This window comes from Bufo gargarizans, chromosome 1, assembly GCF_014858855.1.
Source record: "Bufo gargarizans isolate SCDJY-AF-19 chromosome 1, ASM1485885v1, whole genome shotgun sequence".
Classification (NCBI taxonomy): domain Eukaryota; kingdom Metazoa; phylum Chordata; class Amphibia; order Anura; family Bufonidae; genus Bufo; species Bufo gargarizans.
This window is the reverse complement of record NC_058080.1, coordinates 452,357,639-452,381,905: the sequence shown is the minus strand read 5'-3', so window position 1 is coordinate 452,381,905 and position 24,267 is coordinate 452,357,639. Positions and strand designations below refer to the sequence as shown.

The 24,267-nt window shown below is 41.6% G+C and overlaps 1 protein-coding gene across 2 annotated transcripts in view; it reads left to right on the top strand.

Moving 5' to 3' along the window:
• The window catches only part of VLDLR (very low density lipoprotein receptor), an 80,855-nt gene extending 56,914 nt beyond the window's left edge, over nt 1-23,941 (top strand). Inside the window, exons 4-19 of one of the 2 annotated variants that reach the window (XM_044272584.1) lie at nt 1,107-1,229; nt 2,319-2,690; nt 4,980-5,102; nt 5,211-5,333; nt 6,671-6,790; nt 8,015-8,140; nt 8,235-8,406; nt 9,405-9,629; nt 10,566-10,684; nt 10,797-10,936; nt 11,020-11,161; nt 11,243-11,281; nt 12,022-12,084; nt 12,902-12,979; nt 21,270-21,439; nt 23,180-23,941. In XM_044272584.1, coding sequence (XP_044128519.1) covers nt 1,107-1,229; nt 2,319-2,690; nt 4,980-5,102; nt 5,211-5,333; nt 6,671-6,790; nt 8,015-8,140; nt 8,235-8,406; nt 9,405-9,629; nt 10,566-10,684; nt 10,797-10,936; nt 11,020-11,161; nt 11,243-11,281; nt 12,022-12,084; nt 12,902-12,979; nt 21,270-21,439; nt 23,180-23,215 — 2,171 coding nt within the window. In that variant the 3' untranslated portion in view covers nt 23,216-23,941. Of the gene's footprint in view, nt 1-1,106; nt 1,230-2,318; nt 2,691-4,979; nt 5,103-5,210; nt 5,334-6,670; nt 6,791-8,014; nt 8,141-8,234; nt 8,407-9,404; nt 9,630-10,565; nt 10,685-10,796; nt 10,937-11,019; nt 11,162-11,242; nt 11,390-12,021; nt 12,085-12,901; nt 12,980-21,269; nt 21,440-23,179 lie in introns of both variants that reach the window. The other variant, XM_044272575.1, reaches the window with a different exon arrangement.
• The last annotated feature ends 326 nt before the right edge of the window (nt 23,942-24,267 follow it).

Here is a 24,267-nt window from a genome sequence, read left to right as displayed (position 1 = left end):
GTCACAGGAAATCTCGCGAGATGACACACCAATGCGTGACTCTGCCTGAGACATCCGCCTCCGGAACGCGACCCTGCGTTAGGCGGTCCGGAGGCGGTTAGAGGGGAAGGCTGCTGTAAAGGTCAAAGTTTAGGGGGGTGGGCTGCTGTGGAGGTCAAATTTTAAGGGATGGGGCACTGTGGGGAGGTCACTGTTAAGGGGCTGTGGAGGTCACTGTTAAGGGGGCGGGGTTCTGTAGATGTCATGGTAATAGTGGATAGTGTTCATCTTTCAACGACACACAAACATTAAATGAAAAAGATTAATATACCCGAGCGAAGCCGGGTCCTTCAGCTAGTTTTTTTTATAGAGGCCAATTGAAAAATAATTTTTTGCCAAAATGAGTAACGTGCAATCATAAAAATAAAAAAAAGCCTCCAAAGGTGTACATGTATGGCCTTTAAGGTGGATTTAGAAGAACCAATAATCGTCCAGATTATCGGGAACTACTATTCCTGTGAATGCTTGTTCCCGATGATCTGGCCATGTAAATGTGCCGCCAATGAACGCGCAAAATACTTGTTCATCGGGTTATCCTGTCCATGCAGGCACCACCAATCATCGTTTTTGGGCAGCAGATAAACAGCAATATGCTGCCCAGAAACAATGATTCTGTATGGGGATGAGGGATCACTATAGAGATTTAAAAAAAAAAGGCCCAAAGGTCTCCATAGTCCTTAAAGTGGGCCTCCAGACCCTACTTTAAAATTGGCCATCTTCATAACCTGTGGAGGGAAGGTTATTACACCAATACTTGCCCTCCACAGCGCAGCCCTTCCTATGATCCTCTTCACGGTCACTGACTGCTCCTGAAGCATTTTGAAGTCTGAGGCAGGAGATGGAACGTAATCACTGCCTCCTGCCGGCGTTCCTTGGTCACGTTGCTTGCACACTACTGCACATGCACTGGGATCGCCGGCCATTTTTTGAGTGTACAGGTTTCTATTTAAAAAACAATTTTCAAAATTCATAAATTTACTGAACATGCCACGTGTATAAAACTTTGGAATTGTAGTATTCCAGTATAAGTCATTGATGTATTCTGTACACTTTATCTTAAATTGTAGATATGAGAACATGCCGAGGGACTGAAATCAGCTGTGGGGCCCGCTCACTGCAATGTATCCCTATGTCTTGGCTCTGTGATGGTGACCCGGACTGTGACACTGCAGAGGATGAAGAGAACTGTCGTAAGTGCACGATTGGCGTAGTAGATAATTGAGCTGTGAGAAATGGAGCAACACTCTGATCCTCAGCCAAGCCTTTAACGGTTATGCTGCATGCCCATAACTCGCTAAAGTTTTTTTTATTTCAAATGTTTTAACGCCTCAAAAGTAAACTCTTAACAAGATAAAGGAATTTGGGATGGGTGAGGTTTATTTTTTTCCGAGCAGGCTACAAATGAGCATGTTAACTGGGCATCATTTATTTAGCAGTCTTCACTGCCAGCAGGGTCACAGTATGGCAGTGAAGTGGAAAATGATTTTGCTGACATGGTTTTAAAATATTCTTAGGCTCCTCAGCTGACTTGGCGACAATATGAAATATGTAGCTGTGCCTGGGGGATTGCATCCAGCTGGGGTTAAAATTGGGGCACTGCTGCATGTCTCCTATTGAAGACACTGATTAATTAATTAACTGTTTGCCAAGTTTTGCGGTACTGGACACTTGCAAGCTTTTAAGTGGATTATCCATAGAAGTGCTCGTTTCGTGAGTGAGATTCCGGAGGGGCAGGCAAACCTGTGTGTATACAGTTCTGTGTGAGGGCATCACTCTATAAATCAATAGCTTTGTAGGAGGATTTGGGGTAACTTGCTGACATCTCTACTCTCCTTGGGAGTCAAGTGGGCAGTCCTTAATCAGTAATTGACACAATCACAAAAATGGTCTACAGGATCCCGAAGCCTAAAAGGGCAGGGGTTTCAATAAATGTAAGTTGTGCTAAATTTGTTTCCACAAAACTATATAAATTTGCTCAGTTCCTTCTGAAGTCAGTAAGCTGGAGAATATCTTCATGGTGACCGGTTCTAGTAATTAGTGTAAGTATACAGAATATGCTGTGCTATATTCACTACTTAATGAACAGAGCACTCCCTCGGTTTCCAGCTGCTTAAACTGCTTGGGGGATGATTTGACTCGAATTCAGAAAGTGCTTACATGGTTTTGGCTATCTCTAGGTCACTGTCTTCTTTATGATATACTGTACAAAAACAGAAGTGATCAGCACTTCATTTGTCTTTATATTTTTATATATATATATTTTTTTTTTCTCCTCCTAGGGAATGTGACCTGTAGTCCAGCTGAGTTCACTTGCTCCAATGGTCGCTGTATTTCCAGTAGCTTTTACTGCAATGGCCACAAGGACTGCAGTGATGGTAGTGATGAAGTGAACTGCACCCCTCCCACATGTGGGTCTCATGAATTCCAGTGCAAGAACTCCTCCTGCATACCCCTCAGCTGGCTGTGTGATGATGACGCAGACTGTGCAGACCACTCAGATGAGTCTCTGGAACAGTGTGGGCGCCAACCAATCACACCCCAAAGGTGTGCCTTTAGTGAAATTCCATGTGGTTCTGGGGAGTGTATTCACAAGAAGTGGCGCTGTGATGGGGATGCAGACTGCAAGGACAAAAGTGATGAAATGAATTGTCGTAAGTTGTCTTTTTGTTCATTTAATAGAAAATTTGTAAAGGATTGCAGAACATAAAAAAAAATCATAGCAATAGATCAAAGGTTTTGATCAGTGGGAACAAGTGCTGAGATTCTGGAGCACTTTAGTTGTCCCCATAAGGACCCCATACAGCCATTGTACTGTGACTTGCAAGGGAGAGATGTGTGGCTAACAAAATGTGAGCTGGAAATAAATGATAAAGGTACACTGGGTATAAACTTGACCATACGGTGCGTGTGAACCCAGAAACAAATGCCCTTAGGTGTTGTGGTTCTGCAAAGAGCTGGGTTTAACCTTTTGTCTCCTACTGAAGGGGAAGTAGTGGGAGAAGGCTTATTCCAGGGTTGGACTGGGAACTTAAAGTGGCCCTGGGGGGAAAAAAGCCTAAATGTAGCCCCCATGATGTAGGCGGGTCTAAATTGATAGAAGCGAGACAACACGGAAGGGCGAGGTCACCAATGTCATAGTACAGCACAAAATGCTGGACCAAATACTAAGATACTTTCTCAGAAGATGTCCCTCTTTGGTAGCCATTACAAGCTGCCACGTTCTGTCCTACTTAAACTCCAGTTTACTCTAAAATATGGAGACGGGGGCTTAGGATGGGAGATGTTGGCCACAGCAATATGCTGCCTGGACTGTCCAGTTGTGCTCATAAATTCTGCAACAGTATGTAAACTTATAATTTCATAACCATTGTTCAGAGAATATGAATAACAAACTTTTTTACTTTCACTCGTGGTTAGTGGTTGGCTGAAACCGTTTATTGTCAAACAAGCTGTCATTGATGTTAAATGGGGCAATACACGCTATTAAGAACTGGGGTATGTAAACTTTTGATCAGTGTTATTTGGGTAGTTTGTGTTGTCATTATGATTTAAAGAGTGAACACAGTAGTTTGACAATAAATGGCTTTAGCCAACCACTAACCATGGGTGAAAGGTTTGTGTTATCAATTATATTCTCTGAACAATGGTTAAGAAATCATAAATTCTACAAGGGTATGTAAATTTATGAGCACAACTGAGTCCTATTCCAAGTTGCCAACTGTGGTGCAGGCCTCTTCCATCCTGCTTCCCTTTGCAACTTGTACAGTGCCTCATATAGGGGCCCGACTGAACAGCAGGACAGAGAGCCATGGGCTTCTGTGCCCTGCTGCAGTATTCAATTGTATTATCCTGCTGACCGAAATGGAATTAATTTAGTAGGGTTCCTGTGAGCACTGTCTAGGTGCAAAAGTAACGAATGCTCCCAGCTGTAAGTGCCAGATCCTCATCTACCCGGCCAGTGGCAGCGAGTACAGCTCCCTTGGGTGTTGGTCCACCAGGAAGTTTCCCTGTAGGGTCTCTAGTCGGCTCTCTGCTGGCTCATTCTACAGCTAGACCTAGGATGAAGAGGGGTTGGTAGAATTCTGGGAAACTCTTCGGAGGCTGCATTCCTGTTGCGTTTTAGCCCTGCACAGTGGGGAATGCCCATCAGAAAAACAAACTGACGCATACGACAATAGTGTATTGACTCTGAATTCAGATTATCCCATTAAAGTATTTTTGTACTCCTGATTTTCTGTTTCTGGCACTTTTTTTGCTGGACAGAATAGTGTGATAGACTGCGCTATTCCGTCTGGCTAACATTCCAGAAAGCAATGGGAAAAACTGGTGAAACAGATTTCGAAGATGAATCCTTTAAACTCCTTCAACCTACTAAGTAACCCATAGGTCAATGTGCTATGCAAGATATACATCTGAATACAGTTTGCAGATATTCAGCTGTAAAGCCCCAACAAAGACCTGCGGAGGGCTAAAATGTTATCTGAAAGCAGCCCAAGAATTCTGAGGGGAATCTTTGAGGCCTGTTTTTCTCTGTTAGAAGTTGCAGTGTTGTATAAATTTAGCTCAACTTCTTAATTATACCTTTCTGTGTAGATATTTTATGCCAGGTTTTTTTCTTTTAATGCCACTTTACTGGAGTAAGTGTGCTTTCTTTGTGACTTTAAAAAAAAAATCAATAAATCTGGAGTACATGTAATTAACATGGCTAACCATGCCTACATTCCCACCCACTTTTCCAAAATGGCAAGAGCAATGTAAAATCGGTCACTCAAATTCTGCACAACAATGACCTGCAGAATTCTCACTTCCCGTGGTGGTCTGCTTATGCTTTGATGGGCACTTTATCTACTAAAGAATCCTCCCATGAACAATGTCATATAGCTGTATTTTTTTAACTACAACCTGAGTAACTTTATTTTATTTTTTTCCCTTAATTTTAGCCTCTCGTACCTGCCAGCCAGATCAATTTAAATGTGAGGATGGGAACTGCATACATGGTTCTAGGCAATGCGATGGTGTGAGAGATTGCCTTGATGGCACTGACGAAATTCGCTGTAAAAATGGTGGGCACATAATAGTGTCTTTATTTGCAGTGTTGTCTGTCCAGTAAAGCAGTAAGTGCCTATCTAACAGTTCTTCCTCATTTCCCTTGTACTGACTGGCATCTTCAGTCAATCAGTGTTCAGGATCCGGCAAATTCAAGTGCAAATCTGGGGAATGCATCGATATACATAAGGTGTGCAACCAGAAAAATGACTGCAAAGACTGGAGCGACGAACCTGCAAAGGAGTGTAGTAAGTTATTTTTTTTCTTTTTCCTAGAGAGCAACTGTTCAAGAGCATGTCTGTTTTTTGATTTTAAAGCAATTACTTTTTAAAATTGCTCCTGACCCAACATGTAGTAAATGCTGGCCTTAGACTATTATGACGGAATGCCTCTTAAAGCTTCTGTGATGCATGCCATCATAAGATTCTGTTATGGTCCTTGGTAACAGAATTCTTAACCTGAACGCCAAACTTGCAAGTTCGCTGAACACGAACTGCCATATTTACCGAATGCAGATGTGAACTTAGCCCATGCAACTTTAGATAGTCGGCACATAACAGCGGGATAGTATTTGCCTCTTAAAGTGGTTAAAACTGTGTGCCAGCCTTTGCCTTCCTGGTAAAGAATTACAGAATGTGAGATGTTAATATTGGGAAGTCCTAATTCAACTGGCATGTTGCTCACCACACCCAAAACTTGCAGTGTATGGTATGCAATTGCCTGTATCCAGGCTCCACAAGCCATGGTTTGGCTCTTCTGCCTCCAGGTATGTTGTCCCTCTCCAGTCTAGATTGAAAGCTTTCATTGAGCTCCAGTCAGAACCTGTAAGGCTGAGTTCACACGAGTGTGACAGATTAGGTCTGGATGCGTTCAGGGTGCGTTCAGTTAAACTCGCACCATTTTGCAAGCAAGTTCAGTCAGTTTTGGCTGCAATTGCGTTTAGTTGTTCAGTTTTTTTCCGCGCGGGTGCAATGCGTTTTGATGCGTTTTTCACGCGCGTGAGAAAAAACTGAAGGTTTACAAACAACATCTCCTAGCAACCATCAGTGAAAAACGCATTGCATCCGCACTTGCTTGCAGATGCAATGCGTTATTAACGCAGCCCCATTCACTTCTATGGAGCCAGGGCTGCGTGAAAAACGCTGAATATAGAACATGCTGTGATTTTAAAGCATTGCAGAAGTAATGCGTGAAAAAAAAACGCTCATGTACACAGACCCATTGAAATGAATGGGTCAGGATTCAGTGCAGGTGCAATGCGTTCACCTACTGCATTGCACCCGCGCGGAAATCTCGCCCGTGTGAACGCAGCCTAAGACATTCTTCTCAGTTGTCTTAACTGGGCTTCTCCAAACACCTGTTGGTTATGAGCATTTAAAATGCACACCTCCAGTTTTTTGTTTTTGGAACATTACCTGTTAAAAAGCATCCGTTTTTAACCTTTTTCTCACTTTGGAGACTTGCAGCATACTCTGCTAGAGCATTACTGTAGTTTAATTCTTTATAAACCAGTGAACAAGTTGATATGAGGCAACCTTAAAATGCATTCAGGCTACAATTAAAATCTCATCTTTATTAATCCTAGATTTAAATGAATGTTTGGTGAATAATGGCGGCTGCTCTCATTTGTGTCGTGACTTGGTGGTTGGATATGAATGCGACTGTCCAGCTGGCTTTGAGTTGATTGACAGAAAAACATGTGGAGGTAAGTCTGTGCTATGATTTACATTGGTCATATGACGTAAGAAGTAATGAGACAGTAGGCTGGAAACTCCTATGTTCCTCTGTTGGTGGCTGTAGATAGACCATTCGCTCTAAACACGCAGGTTCAGAATTTAAAATAGTCTACCTACTTAAAGGCTAAGTACAACTTTAAGGGGGGGGGATATTTTTTTTATTGTATTGTACTTATGAGGTAAAAATATTTTTAATTGGTCTTTATTAAAAATATGGAGCCCTTTTCTCTGTACAGGGAGGAATAAGAAGCTGTACTAGCAGGATCTAAATTTTTCTTTCTCTTTAGGCTACTTTCACACTTGCATTTTGGGCAGCTGTCATGGATCTGCAAAAAAGCGGATCCGTTAAAATAATACAACCGCATGGATCCGTTTGTATTATCTGCAACCTGGCCAAGACAGATCAGTCATGAACTCCATTGAAAGTCAATGGGAGATGGATCCGTTTTCTATTGTGCCAGATTGTCAGAGAAAACTCAGGCTCAGTTTAATCAGACTGACCCCAAAATGCTGCAGGCAGGGTTTTGCCTCCAGAGCGGAATGGAGACTGATTGGAGGCAAACTGATGCATTCTGAACGGATCCTTTTCCATTCAGAATGCATTAGGGCAAAACTGATCCATTTTGGACCGCTTGTGAGAGCCCTGAACGGATCTCAGAAACTGAAAGCCAAAACACTAGTGTGAAGGTAGTCAGGCAGAGATCTCATTAAAGCTCAATCTTGATCTTACTGATAAGAATGGCTTAAATAAGTGTTTGACCTCTTGGTAATTGAGGGTCATTAGATGACTGCACAAAGTGAAGTAGGATTCACACAGCTAGAAAAACTGTTAACCCTTTGACAGCATGGCTCAATATTTTTAATAGACCAATTGAAAAAAATGATTTTTATCCCAATGAGTAAAATTGTCATAACAAAATTGCCTCTGAAGGTCTATATAGCCTTTAAATCAAAAGATAAGGTTATTTGAATTTCACTTGTGCAGACAGGTGATTGCAGTTTGCTCTGGAGCTATTTACACTCGTGACGCTCCGTTTCGATCTCTTTTTAGTAAGCTGGGTTCTTAAATACCAAAAGCCATCTTTGACCATAGTATACCTTTGTTCTTGGGTTACACCAAATTGCAGCACAAGTGTTTTTGTGCAGTGTGAAATGTGAAGCATTAAATATTGTAACTTGTGGGTTTTTCATAGATATTGATGAATGTCAAAATCCAGGAATTTGCAGTCAGATATGTGTCAACCTGAAAGGAGGATACAAGTGTGAATGCAGCAAAGGTTATCAAATGGATCTTTCAACTGGTGTTTGCAAGGCAGTAGGTGAGTCTAGGAGGAGTCATCCACTTCTAGACATCCAGAAAAAGATGGTGTGCTACTTGACTTTATTTCAACTGGACAATTTTATTCTCCTTAGGAAGGGAACCTTGTCTGATATTCACAAATCACAGGGATATCCGTAAGTTTGGACTTGAAAGAAAGGAATATATCCAGCTAGTAGAGCAGCTGCGAAACACCGTAGCACTTGATGCAGATATCTCTGGACATGGTCTGTTTTGGGCTGACACTATTCAAAAGTCAATATTTCGGTATGTTAACTCATGATGATAGTTCAACTAAATTATCCTGCCTTTCCTTAGGCCTCATGCACACAGCCGTATGTTCTGCGGTCTTAGAAGCCTGCAGATACCAGCCCTGTGCATACTGTATCTTTTCATTGATAACTGTAGAAATGGCTATTTTTGTTTGCAAAACTGACAGGATTAGGATATGTTCTAAAATTTGCAGGATGGACATGACATCCATATGCGGTCCACACTTTTTGTGGTCCCATAGAAACAAATGCATCCGGACCATTTTGAGAAAAAAAATCTAAATCTGACCGGGACTAACACTACAGTTGTGTGCATGAGGCCTTATTGTGGGAGTTTTCATAACTGTTAGGAATTAATTTCTAGGGTAACATGGGGACCGGCATAAGAACCAGAACATTTCTCATTGTACGACTGTATTAAAGTTATTAAACCGGCTTTGGTTTTGGCTGTCAACTTCGTAGTAAGGTGCCTTTATCGCTTCTTATGTGTAAGGAATGGGGCTTGGCATTTTCATGTCACCAATTACACCTGAGGAAATGGACTAATCTTCCCCACCCAAACTCCGTAAATAATGAAACTTCTGCCTGAACTTACAATAATCAGTACATGCAGAAATATTCTGCTAAAATACCATTTTCAGTCAGTAGTATAAATGGTAATCTAGAGCCGTTTCTATGCAATTTGTACAATATCACTGTGGTCTAACTTTGTTGCATTTAATCGGTGAAGCACAGCTTAGTCAGGGAGTTCAAGTTTTTTTCTTTTAGTGCAATAGGAGCCTCAGCTTTTATTTGCTTCCGTTTGCACCTATTTTGAAAATGGGTGTATGTCTCTATCCACAGAGCATATGTAACAGACGAGCAAATATTTACCGTAGAATCTCTGCTTATCTCTGGGCAAGTGTCCTAATACAACAGATTGGGAATTGTAGTTGTTAATCTTTAGCTGTTATTTGTTGCAGGAATCTAAAATCATCTCTTACTATCTTGTAGTGCCTCAGTTGATAGCCGTGATGGAATAGGAAGCCATATAAAAGTTGTAGATGGACTCCATAGTCCAGCTTCCATTGCTGTTGACTGGATCTACAAGAACATTTATTGGATCGATACTGGATCAAAGACTGTGTCAGTTTCAAACTTCGATGGGTCAAAAAGGAAAGTGCTATTCAACACTGGCTTGAAAGATCCTTCCTCTATTGCTGTTGATCCAATTTCTGGGTGAGTAAAACTGAGCATTTGCTTATTCAAGGGCTTGCCTACTTTGGACAACTTATATTTCAGTGCACTTTTGCTGGGACTCTTTGTAATTAACTTTAGTATGAGGGAGAAATTGATGGCCTATGTCCAATTCCCCTGCTGCGCCTGAACAATACAGATCACATTGTTCCCTTTTGAAGTTGGTGCATCATCATCTCTAACAATGTGCCAATGATTTGCATTAAAGTGTACCTAAACTTTCACACACTTTATTAAAAGCTGCTCTAAATATAATAAAAATTATTTTTGCAATGTACATTACCTTTTACTTAAGTTTAGGTGCCCATTGCACTTTAGAATTCGTACTCTTGTACACTGCTGTGTACTGGTGTAGAGATTTGCTTTTGGGAGTGCTGAGCAGGCTGGGGCATCGTTGCGCTACCTGTACCAGTGCTGCTCTTCTAAAGCCTGTCTAGCATGCATGGGTCTGGAACTGTTTTTAGGCCAAACAGCTAATGTATTTTAGTCCTGACTGGAGGTGTTTCACCTCCACAAATCTTCAGCTGTAAAATCCATAGCTTTTGATTCTTTGTGCTATGCAGAATATTAGTACTCTGCTAAACACTTACGCTACTATCTAATTAACATCTAGCTTGCCACATTAGAAATATATGCAAAGTTGGAGGGTCTGTGCTCTAAATTGTAGTATACAAGCTACTTCCAAGCATGACTCTGCATAATGGTGTTGGACCGCAATAGATTTTATCCTGGCAATACAGCTTAACTGGCAGTTATGGTTTTGACCTTGGTGCTAGGTTGTGGTCATGACATAACCGCTCTAGATGCTGGGCTATTTGTGGCCTCTAAACCATTGGTTGGAAAACGCTGGTTTAGGTCACTACAGTAAGTTGGCGCTGTAACTGATGTGTTTGTTTTTTTTTTTCTCCCTTTTCCAAGGTATATTTATTGGTCAGATTGGGGCGAACCTGCAAAAATTGAGAGAGCTGGAATGAATGGAATAGACAGACAGCAACTAGTGACAACTGACATCCAGCGACCAAGTGGCATTGTGTTGGGTAAATATCTTGTAATAGTTGTAAGTTATGGAGTCGTAAATGTCCTTTAATAGTACAGGGTTGGCTAACTTGGTGATTGTGGGGTTCATTTGTTTTTTTGTTGGTTTTTTAGATTTGATAAAAAGTCGTCTTTACTGGCTTGATGTGAAGTTGCATCAACTCTGTAGCGTGGACCTTAGTGGACAAGATCGGCGGATTATCCTGAAATCTTATGAATTTTTAGCTTATCCCCTTGCACTTACAATATTTGAGGTAATAGTTAGACTTGCAGTTCCTGCTAAGAGAATTTCTACTGCTCTTTACCACTTGTGTACATATAAATGTTCTGTTTCCAGGACAGGGTCTATTGGATTGATGGTGAGAATGAGGCAATCTATGGGGCCAATAAGTTTACAGGGGAAGAATTGGAAACCTTAGTTAACAACTTAAACGATGCTCATGATATCATTGTCTATCATGAACTCATCCAGCCTCCAGGTAATGTGCTTTCTGGACTTCTGGTCTATCATAGTGTAAAAAAATGAGGCTTTACACTTAATGCAAATTGATGCTTTACAGGAAAAAACTGGTGTAACGAGAGACTTGACAATGGCGGATGTGAGTATTTATGCCTGCCTGCTCCACAGATAAATGATCGCTCTCCAAAATATACCTGTGTGTGCCCTGATGGCTTGCAACTTTATGACGATCGACGGTGTAGAAGAGGTATTGTGTACATTTTGGACATTATGCATGCAAATCTGTCACAAATTGGTAGTTGGAGTGGAGTAGTCAACTGGGATATGTCTTGTAATTGACCTTGCTAAATGCCTGCTGCAAAAACACTTGTAGAGGCGTTGACCAATAATTTCAGTTGGTTAACATAACTGCCATACCATAACTACCATAGTTATTGTTGTTTGTAAGTTGTTTTCCAGCTGATCTCCTTTTTAAATGTATACTGTCAGTGCTCGTCTGTCCTCTACTCATTGACCTTAATCAGTAACGTGCAGTACAACTTGGCACAGCATAACTTTACTGTTCACATTGGTTTACATCTATTTGTGTTGAGGTCCTTGACGGTCTTACTTTTTGGCATCAGTCACACTGTGGGGAAACATCCTGCCAGATTACCAGCAGGGATTACTGTGGGACTGTAGGTTGGGATATCCTACCTTATGGCTGGTGCATTTTCCTAGTGGTGTGGTGTACTTTACTTTCATGAGCATTGTACTATATTGTTCACTAGCATGGATTATGGCTGGTGATATCACATATTTTCCAGGCAGTGAAATTTGTTTACCCCTGATAACTTTTTGTAATCCTTTACTTAAAAAGAAAATCAACTTTGTTTTAAGGTAGTAAAGAAGACCATACTGCCACCCCTACAGAACTGCATCCTGGCAAAGCACTTCCAGGGGGTAAGTGCTTAGTATGACTCTATAGCTACCATTTCGGTAAAAAGTTTCATAAACTGTCCTGACCTAATTCAGATGTGGTCAAGTTTTCTCCATTCTCCCTATAGCATACAACAGTTATTGAGTGTAGCCACCTTAATTGCATTACCCTCTAATTTTTAGATTGTCTCGCCTTTTCACAGAAGTGTGCCATATTCCTTGTAAAAAAGTGAATTACAGTAACAATTTAAGTCTATAAATGTACAGAAAATTGGATTCTCTTGAAAGCATAACTAGGCATAATGGTGTGACTTTTGCCAAGCGTGTCCCCCCCCCCCATGTGTTTGTGGAAATTGTCAGAGCCTGTCTCACACCAGATACCACATCCTCATTCAGACTGAAGGTTTTGTGTTCTGACTAACGCCATTTCCACTCTAGTAATCTTAAGGTAGCCATACACATTAGATGGAAATTGGTCGGTTGAACAATGATCTGATGAACACTGGCTTTGCAGACATTAGCAGCCAATATTGTCTAAAACATGTATGGTAAAGGTCTTCAAACTGGCCGTACACTCAGTTAAACCAGACGATAGACGAAAGATCTTTTGGCAAACTATCTTTCTTTTGAAGGAAAGTTATAAAATACGACCAAGTTTCTAAATTCAGGACTGTCAGTTGGCTAAAATGAATTTAAATATCAGTTTTTATTTTTATTGAAATGTCCATTTTGATCAACTTTAGACTAATGCGTATGGCCACCTTTTTAGTCTTTGCTTTTGCTTAACTGCCATATTGAACTTCTCGCTTCCATATAGTAATGTTTGTGTTTGCCTTTTTAGATGCCAGTAGTAACACCTCTTTATACGAGGGAGGTTCCAGCAAGGGTGCATCTGCAGCTTGGGTAATTCTTCCCATCTGTAAGTATCTGGTACATATAAAGTGCCCTGGGTTCCAAATTATTATGCAAATTGGATTTAAGTGTCATAAAGATGTAATTTTTCAGTTTTTCAATTAAACCTGTATGTGGTGCCCGGGCATGTTCGGGGGGGGGGGGGGGCGGGGGGCGGGGGGCATTATAGGGGTTGGATAACCCCTTTAACACTTAGGTTACCGGAGTTTTTTTTTCATTTGAGTTTTCATTTTTCTTCCCTATTTTCCGTGAGTCATTAGGGCTTATTTCTTGCGGGACAGGTTGTACTTTCTAATGCCACCATTAATTATGGCATAAAATGTGGTGGGAAGCAGTAGAACAATTCCAACTTGGGTTGAATTGGAAAAACAAAACACAATTCCTCCATTGTTTTACGGATTTTGTTCCCACTGCGTTTCATTTACGGCAAAACTGACCCGTGCCTTTCATTCTCTGGTTCAGTATGATTTCAACGATAGTCCATATGTGTAGGTTTATTTAGGTCTAAATCAGGGGTGCACAACCTGTGGCCCACAGGCCGCATGCGACCCCTGGAGCCAAAGTTTGCGGCCCCCGTCCTCCTGGACAGAATCAGATGATCAGCTGTGTTTCTGCCATGAGCGCCGCACACATTTACGGCTCCTGCTCCTGCACTGTAGCAGGAGCAGGACGGGTCCTCAGCTGTCAGTGACAGCACGAGACTGAGGAGAAGGCAGAAGCAGTGTATCAGCACTTCTGCCTTCTCCTCACACAGGTGAGCAGTGTGCTGTGCAGGGTGGACCTGGCTTGGGGACAGGAGCGCAGAGCTGCAGGGTTGGGATGCTGATTTCCCCTGTAACTGGGCCTCTTTTGAGAAAAAGTTTGGGAATCAATATATATGAATGAACTACCGATCCCATACAGCAAGTAAAAAATCAAACCTCCAAATGGAGTGTACGTCTGCTGGTAGAGAGGGGTACCAAGATGGTGGGACCCCCCCCCCCCCCCCCCCCCCCTCCAAGGACAACCTCAAAGATGGGCGGAAAAGGTAGTGCAGGGTAAAGATAAAAATCCCTGCACATGGGACGACAACTAAACTGGCGCTCCCACCTCATTTAAATCACCTCGCTCTGTCTGCCGTCATGTGTGCTACCCATAGCCAATGAGTGCATGCGCCTGCCTGGCGCGTGCACTCAAGAGTCCAGAGCGAGGCATGGAGCGCAGGAAAGTGCAAAGAGAAACTGAGCACTCCCGTGCATGTGCGATTTCGCACTGAATATTGCGAGATCGCGTCACTCTGCAGGCCGAAACGACCATAGCATTGGGAGTGATTACCGATACAAATGACTCCGATGTGCTTACAGGTTGCGAGGCATTGGGACATATTGCCGCAACCGGAGCACATTGGTCCGCGATCAGACCCGAAACGTGGTATTTAAGGCAATTTGTGATAATCAGTGCAAAGTAAAAACTGGGTAATAGCCTAACAAACTCTGACCATTGACACTGACTGAGCATTATAGTGGTTAAGAGGTTTCTCCAGAAAATAGGAAAATAATAAATTAAGCCATGAGTGGTGGCAAAATCTGGGAAAAAGATAGGAGACCATCACTAATGTAGGGGGAAGGAATTGTCCCTAATTTACATGGTACAGTATCAGATCATGGGTACTGGGGGGAGAGGTACGCATCTCTCCGTTAGAGAAACAGTCACCAAGGGTCACAGATTATTTACAGAAAACAACTAAAGCTAAGTTGTTCATTAAGCCCTGTCGGGGTGACCGTCCGTAGAAGAAAAATCCAACGTGCCTTGCGCTGTAATAAAATCTTATCCCAGTCCCTCCCGCGTTTAGGTGGACTGACAGTTTCAATGCCCATGACTCTGATAACCCTGGGGTCTCCCTGATGGAAGTCGCAAACATGGGGAGCGACCGCTGTGTCACAGCGTTTTTCAATATCCAAGAGATGTTCTCCTACGCATCGACAAAGCTCCCGTTTCGTTTTGCCTATGTATTCTTTTTGGCAAATACACGTAATTTTATATATTACACCAGAGGTCCGACATGAAATAAAATCCCTGATGTTAAAGCTGCGTTTTAGATTGCTGCTGGTAAAAGTTTTGCCCATGGTGATACTATCACAGGCCACGCAGCCACTGCACTTAAAGCATCCTATAGGTCAGCGACTCAACCAAGTATTTGGTGTAACAAGCGGAGAAAAATAACTGTGTACTAGTAGATCCTTGAGGCTCTGGCCCCTTCTGAAGGTCACCTGTGGATACTCGTGTAAGACATCACGAACATCCGGGTCCATCAGAAGAATCGGCCAGTATCGCCCAAGGGTCTCACGTGATTCATTAGAGGAACCATCAAATGTGGTAATGAATCGTATCTTTATCTCCTGCTTCCTTTTTGAGTGTCAAGAGTATACTTCTTGGAGTATTGCCTGCCCTCTGAAAAGCCTTTTTCAGAACCTGATCAGGGTAACCCCTAGCACAAAATCTTCGCCGGAGATCAACAGCCTGATGTCTAAATTCTTGTTCTTCTGAACAGTTCCTCCGCAGACATAGATATTGTCCGTAGGGAATACCTATTTTCAGTGGCAGTGGATGACTGCTTTGCCAATGAAGAACCAAATTTGTGGCTGATTTCCTAAAAATGTTTGTGGATAGCTCACCCCGAGCCTTCTTAGATATTCGTACATTCAGGAAAGGAAGTGATTGTTTGTAAACCTCATAGGTGAAACAGAGGCCAATGTTGTTGTTGTTGGGACATTCCACAAAAAGTTTAAAGGCCGATTCACTGGCATTCCAGATAATGAGGATATCATCGATGTACCGGGACCCATAAAGAGATGAGCCCGGTCATCGAATCGCCCTCGCCAAAGACCGTGGTCGCTTCCCACCAGCCCAGGAGCAGGTTAGCATAAGAGCGCACCGGAACATCCCATGGCCGTGCCCCTGAGCTGGTGGTACAGGCGGCCATCAAAAATAGTTATGAGTGAGCAAAAACCTGAGTAGTCAAAACAAACTCATTATGCACGGTAAATTGTTGTCCGTGCATACTCGGGTAATAACTCACTGCCTTGAGTCCTGCCTCGTGTGGTATGAAGGAATAAAGGGCCTCCACATCCACACTGGCTAGGAGAGAACTGTCTTCAATAGAGATCCCATCCACCTGTTTCAAAAGATCCATGGTATCTTGGGTAAAGGACGGAAGTGTGGTTACGAACAGAATCAAGATCTGATGAATGTAGACCCCCAAATTTTGTCCTATACTCCCAATGCCAGCCACAATTGGTCTTCCTTTAATTGGCCTAAGGCCTTTGTGGATTTTGGGGAGACTGTAAAACATGGCCGTTACTGGATACTTAGGGTATAGGAAATCCTATTCCTCTTGGGAGATTAGATTTTTAACTCTACCTTCAGACAGAATATCCCTAAGCTCCACCAGATACAGTGCTGTAGGATTTGAAGTCAACATCTGATAATTGTTCTTATCTCTCAATATCTGCTCGCACATAGACTGATAACGTTGTCTATTCATGATCACCGTCATTCATGATCACTGTGATTGTAAGGTGACAAAAATGGCTTTTGACACTTTTTTTTTAAATTTTAGATCATGTGATATTTTTATAGAGCAGGTAGTTACGGACGTGGAAATGCCTAAAATCTCAATTTTTTTTATTACGTTTTGCATAATATTTTTGACACGTTTTAGTGTCTATAGTCTGAGGGCAATGGTTTTTATTTTTTGGGTGATTCTTAGGTAGGGGCTCATCTTTTGCGGGATGAGGTGACTGGTACTATTTTGGCGGCATAAGCATTTTTGATCGCTTGGTGTTGCACTTTTAGTGATGTAGGGTAACAAATGTTTTAACTTTTTTTTTTTTTTTATGCTGTTCACCTGAGGGGTAAGGGCATGTGATAGTTTTATAGAGCCGGTCGATAAAGACGTGGCGATACCCAATATGTCAACATGGCACATCTAGGGTTAATGCACAGGCATCAGTGTTTTCACAGATGCAGGGGTCCGGCTATCGGTGACTGCCGGACCCCTGATCCTTAAAGGTGTATTATCATCTTAATGATCACTGTTAAATCTGTTAATGATTTAAGTGATCACTTTTTATTTTATTTTTTTAAATCAGATAATTTTTATTGAAGTAGAAGTAAATACAAATGTATTAAAAAAATACAATAACTAAATCCCTCATAACCCCAACATTATAGGAAAAGAGCAGCAAATCTAACATAATAGTCAGATACATTAGAATACAGGTCCTTCTCAAATAATTAGCATATTGTGATAAAGTTCATTATTTTCTGTAATGTACTGATAAACATTAGACTTTCATATATTTTAGATTCATTACACACCAACTGAAGTAGTTCAAGCCTTTTATTGTTTTAATATTGATGATGATTTTGGCATACAGCTCATGAAAACCCAAATTTCCTATCTCAAAAAATTAGCATATTTAATCCGACCAATAAAAGAAAAGTGTTTTTAATACAAAAAAGTCAACCTTCAAATAATTATGTTCAGTTATGCACTCAATACTTGGTCGGGAATCCTTTTGCAGAAATTACTGCTTCAATGCCGCGTGGCATGGAGGCAATCAGCCTGTGGCGCTGCTGAGGTGTTATGGAGGCCCAGGATGCTTCGATAGCGGCCTTAAGCTCATCCAGAGTGTTAGGTCTTGCGTCTCTCAACTTTCTCTTCCCAATATCCCAGAGATTCTCTATGGGGTTCAGGTCAGGAGAGTTGGCAGGCCAATAGAGCACAGTGATACCATGGTCAGTAAACCATTTACCAGTGGTTTTGGCACTGTGAGCAGGTGCCAGGTTGTGCTGAAAAATGAAATCTTCATCTCCATAAAGCTTTTCAGCAGATGGAAGCATGAAGTGCTCCAAAATATCCTGATAGCTAGCTGCATTGACCCTGCCCTTGATAAAACACAGTGGATCAACACCAGCAGCTGACATGGCACCCCAGACCATCGTCTGTGGGTACTTGACACTGGACTTCAGACATTTTGGCATTTCCCTCTCCCCAGTCTTCCTCCAGACTCTGGCACCTTGATTTCCGAATGACATGCAAAATTTGCTTTCATCCGAAAAAAGTACTTTGGACCACTGAGCAACAGTCCAGTGCTGCTTCTCTGTAGCCCAGGTCAGGCGCTTCTGCCGCTGTTTCTGGTACAAAAGTGGCTTGACCTGGGGTATGCGGCACCTGTAGCCCATTTCCTGCACACGCCTGTGGATGTTTCTACTCCAGACTCAGTCCACTGCTTCCGCAGGTCTCCCAAGGTCTGGAATCGGTCCTTCTCCACAATCTTCCTCAGGGTCCGGTCACCTCTTCTCGTTGTGCAGCGTTTTCTGCCATACTTTTTACTTCCCACAGACTTCCCACTGAGGTGCCTTGATACAGCACTCTGGGAACAGCCTATTCGTTCAGAAATTTCTTTGTCTTACCCTCTTGCTTGAGGGTGTCAATGATGGCCTTCTGGACAGCAGTCAGGTCGGCAGTCTTACCCATGATTGCGGTTTTGAGTAATGAACCAGGCTGGGAGTTTTTAAAAGCCTCAGGAATCTTTTGCAGGTGTTTAGAGTTAATTAGTTGATTCAGATGATTAGGTTAATCGCTCGTTTAGAGAACCTTTTCATGATATGCTAATTTTTTGAGATAGGAATTTTGGGTTTTCATGAGCTGTATGCCAAAATCATCAATATTAAAACAATAAAAGGCTTGAACTACTTCAGTTGGTGTGTAATGAATCTAAAATATATGAAAGCCTAATGTTTATCAGTACATTACAGAAAATAATGAACTTTATCACAATATGCTAATTTTTTGAGAAGGACCTGTATGTGCAAATACACAAATCACAGTAATGAATTCAATAGTGGAGACAACGGAGACGTCGGCAGACCTGCAATACCAAGCCCATAGACAGACTAGCCAAAATGACGACTGGTTCAATAGCAAAAGTAAGAGAAACAACATTGAACTCCCCCCCCCCCCCCCCCACACATTTTCCAATGAGTGACATGTACGGTCGATAATCTTGGCCCCTGTATTCAAGAAAAAGGAGATATCAGCACACTCCCTGTACACCTTTCTTTGGCCGACAGACATACATTAATAGTTGCAAGCACATAAGCTCCACCCCTGCTTTAAGAACGACCTAGAACAATCCAGCTACTACAGTGCAAGGACAGCCATTGACTGCACACCCCTGATTTGTCTATCCATGGTCCCCATACGGAGTCGAATTTTGACAAACAGTTTCTCTTCAAATACGTTCCCCTTTCTAGCCGTATAACCACATTCATCCTAGCCACAAATTCTGCAAAACTAGGAGGAGACGACTGAATCTATTTAGCAGCGATGGTTTTCCGAGCTTGATACAGGATTCTGTTGATGCCCATCTTAATGGGCGGTTGCAAAGACTCGGAGTCAAATAATCAGAGTATGCACATTCTTGCATCTAGTGTATATGTAGCGCAGTATATTTTGTTTAATCAGTTTTATTATCTTAGACCAGTACCTATGCAGGGTGTTGCATTGCCAGATCATGTGGAACAGCCCAGCGTCTTCCGTCCTGCATTTCGGACATAACGAGTCAGGGCGACACCCTATCATCTGCAAAAACAGTGGCGACCTGTATACTCTATGCAAAAGAAAAATCTGGGACAATCTAGCCGCCTCACTCATAGATAGTGTTGGAGTTAACTCCAATACCTCTACCCACTGAGCATCCGAGATTGGGCCCACATCTGTGATCATTTTTCTAAATATATTTCATTAACAAATCCCCACCTCTTAGAAAAAAATAAACCTATACTTACCTGACTGTTGTCTTCTGTCTCCCCTGGTTACAGCCACCGCTCTTCTCAGGAATCGCGGTGGCCGCGTGTGCGCAGACTACTTTTCTTCTCCTGAACGTGCATGCTGAGTCCACGCATGCGCTATGATTTCTTCCTGGCCAGTATAGTATACTTGCCAGGAAGAAGTCACCAGGGCGCATGCGCGGACTTGGCGTGCCCGGCCGGGAGAAGACCTCAATCAAGATGGAGCCCGCCCCCTGCCGAGTGCCAAAACAGGACGTGGACAGCGCCCCGGGAGCAGGTAAGTATTAAACGGCATGTTGAGGATACCCCTTTAAGTCTCGGACACTGGGTCTTTAAGGGGTTAAACTTTATAGTTTTAATTTTGTATATATTTACTTTTTGTGATACATTTGAAGCTCCGATATCTGCCTAAATGTTTTACCTTTTTTAGATTTTTGTTCTATTCGGGATTTTTAAATGGACATTAAAACCCTAATTTGCTCATCTCTTATCATGGCCTGCCATCTGGTGGCCAAAATAAGAATTGTAGCATGAACACTTTCAGCCTCAGAGGCTGAAAGTGTTCAGCACAACTGCCGATGCCCGAATTGGCCACACAGGGCATCGGTAGGAAGCCTGTTTTTTCCGCATTTAGATGCCATGATCTTGCTTGATCATGGCATCTAAAGCCTTCAATTACTGTGATCGGCATTATTGCCAGTCATGGTAAGTAGCCGCATGTACGGCGCTGGTAGACAAGGGGTTAAGCCTGATCATTGTACTGTGAAGAGATTTGTGGCAGATTTTGAGCACCGACAGGTTTGTGCAGATAATCATGAGGAAGGTACCTGCCAGACAAATTGGATTGAGAGCAGCTGTTAAAATGCCATTACAAGGCAGCCAACAGGTATTTGAAGCAGCTGGTGCCTCAGGAGTCCTACAAACCTTGCAGTTGTGCATACACCTACTATTTGGCCATCCCTATCCAGTGCTCACAAGCAGAAACTTGCAGTGGGCCCAGACATGTATGAAGACCAACTTTCAAACAGTCTTCTTTACTGATAAGTGCTGGGCCACACTGGATGGCCTCTTAAGAGGTTTTTGATTTGAAATGGCTTTTGATTTCAGTAAATGTGACCTCTTAATGCTGCCGATTCAACAAATGACCATTTTCATTTCTTCATAACTCTAAAATGTTTTGAAACTCTGTTGTGCATACATTGGAACAGTGCATTTTTGAGTTTAGTTCATGAAAAAAAAATCCTGTTTGGTGCTTTGTTCAATTTGATTTATACTCTAACGTTTGCACAATTTGGAATGTGATGTAAGCAGCCGAAAATTTGGACCATGAAGCCTGTTTGATATGGCTGAGATCTTTCACCTTGTTGCTTCACTGGGGCTAAGGCTTGGAATTTTGAGGATGTGATTGAATATAGATTATAATTATCTGTTTGTTAACTCTTCTATAACTTGTTTTCTAGTGTTACTCGTTATGGCAGCAACAGGAGCTTACCTTATGTGGCGTAACTGGCAGCGGAAGAACATGAAAAGCATGAATTTTGATAACCCTGTGTACTTAAAAACCACTGAAGAGGACCTAACAATAGATATCGGAAGGCACAGTGGCAACATAGGACACACCTATCCAGCAGTAAGTGCTTTACACACTCGGGGCTCCCTTCATGAGTTCTCGTTTAAGCAGCCCTAGTTTGTTAGAAAGGTCCCTTACCTATTAGCTTGTAACTGTCCCCTGGTGTTAACCTGGGGCTCTGACTGGTGTACTGAAAATGTTCTCCCTTTTGCATAGGTTTTCTCTGGGTGCTCAGCAGACAGCCAAACCTTTTATTTATTTTTACGGACATATTGGAAAACCATAATGAATTTATAAAGATTATAGGTTATACATGTCTCTAGCTCAATATACTGATATTGCCTCATTACCAGCATTTACTGAGCGTTGAAAAATTGCCACAAAATATTCTAGTAAAGTACCGTATGTACAATCAGCCTAAAGAAAACTCTATTTTTCCTCATGGACACCGAAAAAACGGTTGCATATTTTTACGGGCTGTCCAGAAAATTCTGGACGGTTGGCAACCCTGGTGCTCAGGTCATCTCCCACACCCAAAAAATACAGATGGGTTAAGTTATAATTTTAGATTGGACTACTGATTTACTGTGTAATAAAGGGAAGAGTGGAAAACTGAGAATGATGCTCCAAAGGTTTTTATTTTTTAAAGGTAAAAAAACCTATAGAAGTTTGGTATCGCTGCATTCATATTGAGCAGCAGTATAAGGCCTCTTTCACACTACCATTTTTTTTCCTTTTTTTACTCCATATGCTTTCTGTTCCGTTGAAAGATAGAACATGTCCTATTATTGCCCGCAAATCGCGTTCCGTGGCTCCATTAAAGTCTATGGGTCCGCAAAAAAAGGAACATACGGATGTATTTCTGTATGTCTTCCGTATCCGTTCTGTTTTTGCGGAACCATGTATTGAAAATGTTATGCCCAGCCCAATTTTTTCTATGTAATTACTGTATACTGTATATGCCATACGGAAAAACTAAACGGAAACAAAAAACAGAACGGATCCGTGAAAAAAGGACCGCAAAACACTGAAATGGCCATACGGTCGTGTAAAAGAGGCCTAAGGATGTCAGGTCATTTTTAGCACATGGTGAACACTATCTACCCCAAAAATCTTGGCAGAATTTTTTTTTATTTTTTGGCCCCACAAACCATATTTTCCTGATTTACAATACGAGATATGGTAAATTACAGGGTGGCAAAAAAAAAAGCCCTCATATAGCTTTGTGAACAGAAAATAAGTTAGGATTTTTCTACTTTTTTAATAACAAAAAATCCAAAAATGAAAATAAGCCTTGGCTAGAGATGAGCGATTTTCTGTTTATGAAATTCATTCGCACTTCATTAGTTAAGGTTCCTTGTGTTATGGATTCTGTTACCACGGACCATAACGCAATTGGATGACAGAATGCATAATGGAATGCCTTTAGAGGCATTCCGTGATAATAGAAATCTATGGGCTGCAAAACGGGTCCTTCCCGTTTCCGTTATGCAGGAGAGGACTCCACTGCATAACTGAAATGGAATGGATCAGTTTTGCAGCCGATAGACTTCTATTATCACGGAATGCCTCTAAAGGCATTCCATTATGCATTCTGTCATCCAATTGCGTTATGGTCCGTGGTAACAGAATCCATAACGCAATTCGCCTTTTACCAACAAACGAAGTGGAAACGAATTTCAAAATATAAAATTTGCTCATCTCTAGCCTTGACCTTAAGGGGTTAAAGTGCATGTTTTTACATATTCAGATGTCACTTGTAGATTTAATATATACATTTTTTTTTTTTCTCTCCTCTAGATATCTGTTGTAAATACAGAAGACGACATGTCATGAGCCTGGCTATACATAGTTGGCATTCATCATCATCCTCCTCCAGTCTACACTGCATTAACAGGATAATTTGGTTCCAGATGGTGACCAGTCCAGACGCTGAACGCATCCTGCCCCTTTACTATGGGAGTGTGAATATTTTGTATGTGTGACACAGCTGTTATGATTGGAACTTGCAGTGGGAACCTTTTTGTATATATTTCTTAATAAGCTTGTTCAGCTTTTGAAAAGGTTACCATTTTGTCCATAGCCCCCATGCCTTTATTTATTTTCAATATTTGTAATCCTTCACTCCCACATAGGCTAAGTACTGTATACAAACACTTTCCATGAAAGCCATATCCCAGCAATGAAATTTTGTGCTATATATAGTGAATTTACCTGTACATACTTGTATAGGCAGTTGTACATATCCTTGGAGACAGTCACTATTCTGAAGCACTTTGAAGTCTTTTTGATTGTAAATATGTTTCTGTACACTTTTACACTTTTTTTTTTTTTTTTTTTTTTTGTTTCGACTGGTTGGGGCAATGGCAATAGACTAAAAACAAAACGGGTTATTCATATGAAATTGCCAAATAACTTCTTAACCTTAAACAATTTTGTATGTTTGAATGCAGCTGTAAATGTGTATGGACTTACCTTTTTTAGCGATACAGGGGGTGAATTCCCTTTCAGAACCACTGGAGATTCCTTTGAGAATAATAAAAAAAAAAAAAATGATTTACTATAAATGTGTTTGTATTACACTGACAGTTGTTGGCAAGTACACAATTAAATCTGTACTGCATATAGCAAGAGATTCCGTCATTAGTAATGGTATCTAATTACTTAAGTCTCCAATTCATTGCAGCTTTCTGATCTCTGTCCTCTTTCATGCAAAATCAAGGCAAAGTGAAATGGATTTCTTCTTGGCAGGACAAATGTAGCAAATTTATCAGTAAGCCACATGAATATGCTCCAGTTCCCAGTCATTAATGCTATTCATTCCACAAAGTGCTGAAACTGAAATTATTTTTTCATGCATGGCAATGCCAACCAGCATGCTTGAGTGT